The sequence below is a fragment of the Larus michahellis genome, chromosome 4, assembly GCF_964199755.1.
Source record: "Larus michahellis chromosome 4, bLarMic1.1, whole genome shotgun sequence".
In the NCBI taxonomy this organism is placed as follows: Eukaryota; Metazoa; Chordata; class Aves; order Charadriiformes; family Laridae; genus Larus; species Larus michahellis.
This window is the reverse complement of record NC_133899.1, coordinates 28,378,175-28,384,641: the sequence shown is the minus strand read 5'-3', so window position 1 is coordinate 28,384,641 and position 6,467 is coordinate 28,378,175. Positions and strand designations below refer to the sequence as shown.

The 6,467-nt window shown below is 57.3% G+C and overlaps 2 protein-coding genes across 2 annotated transcripts; both read right to left on the bottom strand.

Moving 5' to 3' along the window:
- Positions 1–223: 223 nt before the first annotated feature.
- LOC141743186 (inositol 1,4,5-trisphosphate receptor-interacting protein-like 1) lies at positions 224–1,762 on the bottom strand. The gene has a single exon (XM_074586915.1). It carries the CDS (start codon positions 1,760–1,762, stop codon positions 224–226), a length of 1,539 nt encoding a protein of 512 aa, XP_074443016.1.
- A 1,869-nt stretch (positions 1,763–3,631) lies between these two features.
- LOC141743187 (inositol 1,4,5-trisphosphate receptor-interacting protein-like 1) lies at positions 3,632–4,672 on the bottom strand. The gene has a single exon (XM_074586916.1). It carries the CDS (start codon positions 4,637–4,639, stop codon positions 3,632–3,634), a length of 1,008 nt encoding a protein of 335 aa, XP_074443017.1. The 5' UTR covers positions 4,640–4,672.
- Positions 4,673–6,467: the final 1,795 nt, after the last annotated feature.

The following is a 6,467-nucleotide window of genomic DNA, read 5'->3' as shown; positions in this document are numbered from 1 at the left end:
GTCACCTTTGTAGCCACCATAGTCATCACCCGCTGCTGCGTTGGGGAGACCGTTGAGAGGAGAAGGGAGGAGAGGAGCCACTCTTGGCAAGGGGCTGCTGCGCAGGGTTTTCCCTTCCCTTTCTGTGTCCTGCATTCTCCCCTCTTTTTCCCTCCTGTACGAGGTGGTCGTCTGCCATCAGCCGTGAGCCCCACAAACACAGCTCTGTTCATGAAGACTTATTTCAGCGTCCATAGAACAGCAGTCTCATGAGCCGATCTTGCAGCTCATTGAACTCATGCAGTGCCTGGGCGTGCTTGTCCGGATCCTGCGCCAGGCGCTGAAAGAGGTTGAGTGGCTTGGCCGTTTGGAAGGCTGGCAGCAAGATTATCTCCTTGGGCACGTTCTCATTGCCAAAGAAGAAGTGGTCAAGGCGTTTCTCCTCCAGGCAGCTGCGCAGGTACCACATGATATCCTGCATCCGCATCACAAATTCCCTCCTGCTCCAGGTTGACAGGGGTATGGTGGTCAGGAGGTGCATCACAACTGTCTTCAAAGTATAGTCGGAAAAGCCTGTGCCCACCAGGATGCGATTGTAGAGCTGCAGGCATTTGAGGTGGAATGTGTCACGTGGGGCCTGCTTGGTCATATGGCTGAAGAACTTCACCTCTGCCACAGCACAGCTCTCTGTCCACATCGTGCTTGGCGTGAAGATGGCCTCTGTACTTTGGCTGGTCACAAAGATGTCTGAATCGCCTTGCTGCACCCCAGACATTATCTCAATAATGAGTCTCTTCTGATCAGCTTGTGTGACCTGGAATTTGCAGGAGCGGTTAAAGGGCATCATCTTTAGATGGCAACTGGTCACCTGAGGCAAAGCCACCCAGGCTGCTTTCACCAATTGATGGAACCAGCGGGCAGTTTTACGGGCATCCAGATAGGAGCCAGTGCAGAGGGTGCGTAGGAGGCTGGCGTTCTGATTCCTCCTCAGCTCCTCCTCGGGGTGGTGGAGGAAGCACAGCATGTCCCCCACCAGCTGCTCTCTCATGCAGGTGCATTCCTGCTCCACGCGGATGCAGAAGTTCCTTGCCTGCATCGCCCCAGCATTGCACAGCTCCAGGTGGAAGGAATGCCAACGGGGAGGCTTCATGGGCACGAGCACACAGTAGATGACATCTTCTTCATGGGGACTCCAACCTTCGAAGGCGCTGCCCACCCCAATGGCTGACTGCAGCTCCGGGAATAAACTATTTGACAAGAGCGCTCTGAAGACAAGGATGAAGTTGTCCACCAGCTCCTTCACAGTCTGGCACTCTGAGGCCAGGTTCTGAACTGGCTGCTGTATGTACTCCTCAAAAATACCTCTCATACCTCTCAGTTCATTTGCATCATCATTTTCTTCCTCCTCATTGTCCTGCACCTCCTCACTCTCACTGCTGGAGCTCTCCTCATCACTGCTACTGTCTGGCGCATGGCTCCTCCTTTCCATGAGCCACCAGTAGAGCCCAAAGAATAGTACCAGGACTCCAGCAATCACCCAAAACTGCCAATGCTGCAAGGCAGCGAATAGTGGGGCTCTCCTAGCAAAGCCACCCCACCTCTGGGTCCTCCGGACCTGTTTCCTCTGCTCCAGCTCCTGCAGCAGCCGATTCATCTCCTGGTTCAGATATTCTGCACGCTGCTGCATGCGCTCGCGTGTGGCCTCGTCCAGCTCATCACCGACCATCTGCGGCAGCTGGAAGACGCTTTGCACAAGCGAGGCAAGGAACAATTTGGCAGCCATGGCCTGCAGGAGGAGGGAGAGAAGGGGTTCAGTGGGGCTGGGAGGGAAGAAGGGAGGGAAGGAGCTGGCGGCAGGGGGGAGCGGGGACAGGAGCCGCAGGGAGCTGGGGGCAGGTAGGAGAGGGGGGAGGCAGAGGGGAGGCAGCAAGGCCTGTGTCCGGCCCTGGAGGCGGCGGCACCGTGCCTGGCCCCAGGCGCTCCTGCCAGCGGCTGGGCCCTCGATGCTGGGTGAGAACCCACCCCCCGGGGACCGACATTTCTGCCCCGGCCCTGGTCCAGCCCAGCCACCTCCCGCCAGCCCACTCACCACTGTCCCGTGCCGTACTGGGGCAGCACTGTCTCCTGGTCCCCTTCATAGCTGCCCCCATTGTGACTCGTCCCCTGTGGTGTCCCAGGCACCAGAGCGCAGCACAGGCAGGGCTGGCAACCAGCCCCGCCCTTGGGCCACACCCCGGCTCAGCGACCCTCAGCTGCCCTGGTGCACTGGTTAAGGCTGGGCTCCAGGTAATTTTCTTCACGGGAGCTTGCGTGGTGCTGTATCTTGGTTTATTATCATCTGCCTGCCAATGGCTATCTCATAATTGTAGAAAATCCTGAGTCGGAAGGGACGCACGGGGATCATCAAGTCCAACCCCTGACTCCACACCAGGCAAACTTAAATCATAGAATCACTAGTAAGCCTGATTTTATCCCTTCCGCCCGTCAAACCAACTTTAAAGCCCTTTCAGTCAGCCCCAATAACTCGTGAGCAAAAATACTTTTCCCCCATTGAGAACAGTTAATCTCGTCAGGCCCCAGCAGGCCTGGTGTCACATTGACCATCTCATGATTGAAAAACCCCAAATTCTGCCAGTGACACTGGCCCTGGAGCCAGGTATTGGTAAATTGCATATGCCTGTTTCTTTTGACATCACTCCCTGCAACTGCGCGAACAGAGGAGAATACTACCTGTGCTCCTGGTCCCTTTACCAATCTCCCTGAGGCCCCGAAGCCTCTTTTCACCACCCTTGGGCTTCCCATCACAACTTCATTGGTAAACACATGAAAAAGCAACAGCGCCCAATAATCTGAGGGCGGTACAAGGCTAGGAATTCTCTTGGTAATGCCTTCAAGGCGAGACCCAGGGAGGCAGAATGCATCCCAAAAACGCAGGTCTGGCTGACAGAGCAGGGGAGTGGTGAATGAATTCTTTGTTCTGCTTTGCCTGGCCGTGTGGCTCTCGCTTTACGTACTAAACTGTCCGCTCTCAACCCAAGAGTCTTCCCACTTTTACCCTTCAGATTCTCTCCACCATCCCACTTCTGGCAAGGGACTGAGCAGCTGTGTGATGCCAAGCTGCCTACTGGGATTAACCCACAACACCTGGGAAGCCAAAGCCCAGCGAATCACGAAACCAGAGCCCACTGCACCAGCTCTTCTGCAAAATGCTCCCTGACTGCGTGGCAGCTGAGCAGTCAGCACCCTACGCCCACCTTCCCCAACAAAGTGATGCATGGCTACTCACGCAGACAACGTTTATTCAAACAAGTGATTCACTGACATCTTTGTAGAGGGTAAAGCTCCCAGAGGGAATGGTCTCTCTCAAAGAAGGAGGGTGGTCACTGTCCAGGTGGTGACAGGAGTGTCTCTTTCAAGGCTCCTTGCAACAGTCTCTTCAGCTACATCGGGTCCCACTCCACAGAGTTGCTTTTGCTGTGGAGGAAAGGTGCAGCACCAATTCCTACTGCCGATGGAGCAGCGTGTTCTCCCTGTCCAGTGTGCTCAGTTCCGTGGCATGGGGAGCGTCTTCAGGCCTGACCCTGTGCCTGAAGAACTGCACCTCTGCCATAGCACAGCTCTCTGGCCACGTCCTGCTGCTGCTGACAGTCACCTACTCAATGCTCAGGAAGGTGGCCCCATCTCCTTGCTGCACCCCAAGCACCATATGAACCAGGATGGTATTATCAGAAGCGTCCGTCACACGGAGCTTGCAGGAGTATGTGGAGGGCAGCACTGTTACACGGCAGTGTCTCGACTGAGGCAAAACCACCAAGGCTGCTTTTACCAATATCTGGAACCAGTGGATGGTTTTCTCAATGTCTAGGTAGGGGCCGGTGCAGAGGGTGTCTAGGAGGCTGGGACCCTGATTTCTTCTCAGCTCCTCCTTGGGGTGGTGGAGGAAGCACAGCATGTCCTTCTGCAGCCCCTCCCACATGCAGGTGCACACCAGCTCCACACGGATGCAGAAGTTGTTTGCCAGCATCTCCTCCCCGGTGCCCAGTTCCAGGTGGAAGTTGTGCCCACGGGGGGGCTTCAGGGGCGTGAGCATGTGGTAGACAGCATGATGCTCATGGAGACTCCAACTTTCGAAGGCGCTGTGCACCCCAAAGGCTGTCTCCAGCCGTGGCATGAAACTGTTCCCAGTAAGTTTTTGGCAGATAGAGAGAAGTTCAAACACCAGGTCCTCCACCACTGGGAATGATTTTGACAGATACACGAGTGGCATGGATGACATTCTGTGCACATCCACTACAAGACTGGGTCTTTTTAGGTGCGTGTCCTTGTTTCTGGAATTGTCCTTGTTGCTGCTTCTGCTGGCCGGCCGACGGCTCCTTTTTCTGCGCCACCAGCAGAGCCCGAAGAGCAGCGCCAGGATTCCAGCAATCACACAAAACTGCCAATGCTGCAAGGCAGCGAACAGTGGGACTCTCCTAGCAAAGCCACTCTGCTCCTCATTCCTCTGCTCCAGCTCCTGCAGCAGCCGATTCATCTCCTGGTTCGCATATTCTGCACGCTGCTGCATGCGCTCGCGTGTGGCCTCGTCCAGCTCATCACCGACCATCTGCGGCAGCTGGAAGACGCTTTGCACAAGCGAGGCAAGGAACAATTTGGCAGCCATGGCCTGCAGGAGGAGGGAGAGAAGGGGTTCAGTGGGGCTGGGAGGGAAGAAGGGAGGGAAGGAGCTGGCGGCAGGGGGGAGCGGGGACAGGAGCCGCAGGGAGCTGGGGGCAGGTAGGAGAGGGGGGAGGCAGAGGGGAGGCAGCAAGGCCTGTGTCCGGCCCTGGAGGCGGCGGCACCGTGCCTGGCCCCAGGCGCTCCTGCCAGCGGCTGGGCCCTCGATGCTGGGTGAGAACCCACCCCCCGGGGACCGACATTTCTGCCCCGGCCCTGGTCCAGCCCAGCCACCTCCCGCCAGCCCACTCACCACTGTCCCGTGCCGTACTGGGGCAGCACTGTCTCCTGGTCCCCTTCATAGCTGCCCCCATTGTGACTCGTCCCCTGTGGTGTCCCAGGCACCAGAGCGCAGCACAGGCAGGGCTGGCAACCAGCCCCGCCCTTGGGCCACACCCCGGCTCAGCGACCCTCAGCTGCCCTGGTGCACTGGTTAAGGCTGGGCTCCAGGTAATTTTCTTCACGGGAGCTTGCGTGGTGCTGTATCTTGGTTTATTATCATCTGCCTGCCAATGGCTATCTCATAATTGTAGAAAATCCTGAGTCGGAAGGGACGCACGGGGATCATCAAGTCCAACCCCTGACTCCACACCAGGCAAACTTAAATCATAGAATCACTAGTAAGCCTGATTTTATCCCTTCCGCCCGTCAAACCAACTTTAAAGCCCTTTCAGTCAGCCCCAATAACTCGTGAGCAAAAATACTTTTCCCCCATTGAGACCAGTTAATCTCGTCAGGCCCCAGCAGGCCTGGTGTCACATTGACCATCTCATGATTGAAAAACCCCAAATTCTGCCAGTGACACTGGCCCTGGAGCCAGGTATTGGTAAATTGCATATGCCTGTTTCTTTCCCAATCCACAGAGTTGCTTTTGCTGTGGAGGAAAGGTGCGGCACCAACTCCCACTGCCGATGGAGCAGCGTGTCCTCTGTCTCCAGCAGGATCAGTTCTGTGGCACCAGCTCCTGGGGGAGCGTCTTCAGGCCTGACCCTGTGCCTGAAGAACTGCACCTCGGCCATAGCACAGCTCTATGGCTGTTCCAGGGCATGACCAGACACCCCGGTAGAGTAGGGCCGGGGCGTCGCTTTGGGGCACTTGCCGCCACCCCACGGAGCACCGGCAGCTTCCCCGCCGCTGCCCGTTTCCGGGGGTGGTGCTGGCCGGGGAACGAGGAGCGGCGGCGCCATGGCGGCCCCTGGCGGCGGCGATGCGGGCGGCGGCGCGGCGGGGGCAGCGGGGCCGGTGGCGGGGTCGAGGCACCGTAGAGCGGTGCCACTCAACCTCTTCCAGCGCCTGGCGCAGGATCCAGACGTGCACGCCGAGGCACTGCATGAGTTCAATGAGCTGCAAGATCGGCTCATGAGACTGCTGTTCTATGGACGCTGAAATAAGTCTTCATGAACAGAGCTGTGTTTGTGGGGCTCACGGCTGATGGCAGACGACCACCTCGTACAGGAGGGAAAAAGAGGGGAGAATGCAGGACACAGAAAGGGAAGGGAAAACCCTGCGCAGCAGCCCCTTGCCAAGAGTGGCTCCTCTCCTCCCTTCTCCTCTCAACGGTCTCCCCAACGCAGCAGCGGGTTATGACTATGGTGGCTACAAAGGTGACTTTTGCCCTGCTGTCCCCTCACACTGTCACAGCCATGGTGACGATTACACAGGGGCCCAGAAATTCTTGCCAGCAGCTCTGGCTGGGCAGGGACCAAGCAAGAGGCACCACTGATGTGCCTCTGTGCGTTCACTGGAGTTCAGGTGGAGAATCTGCCCATCCTAGA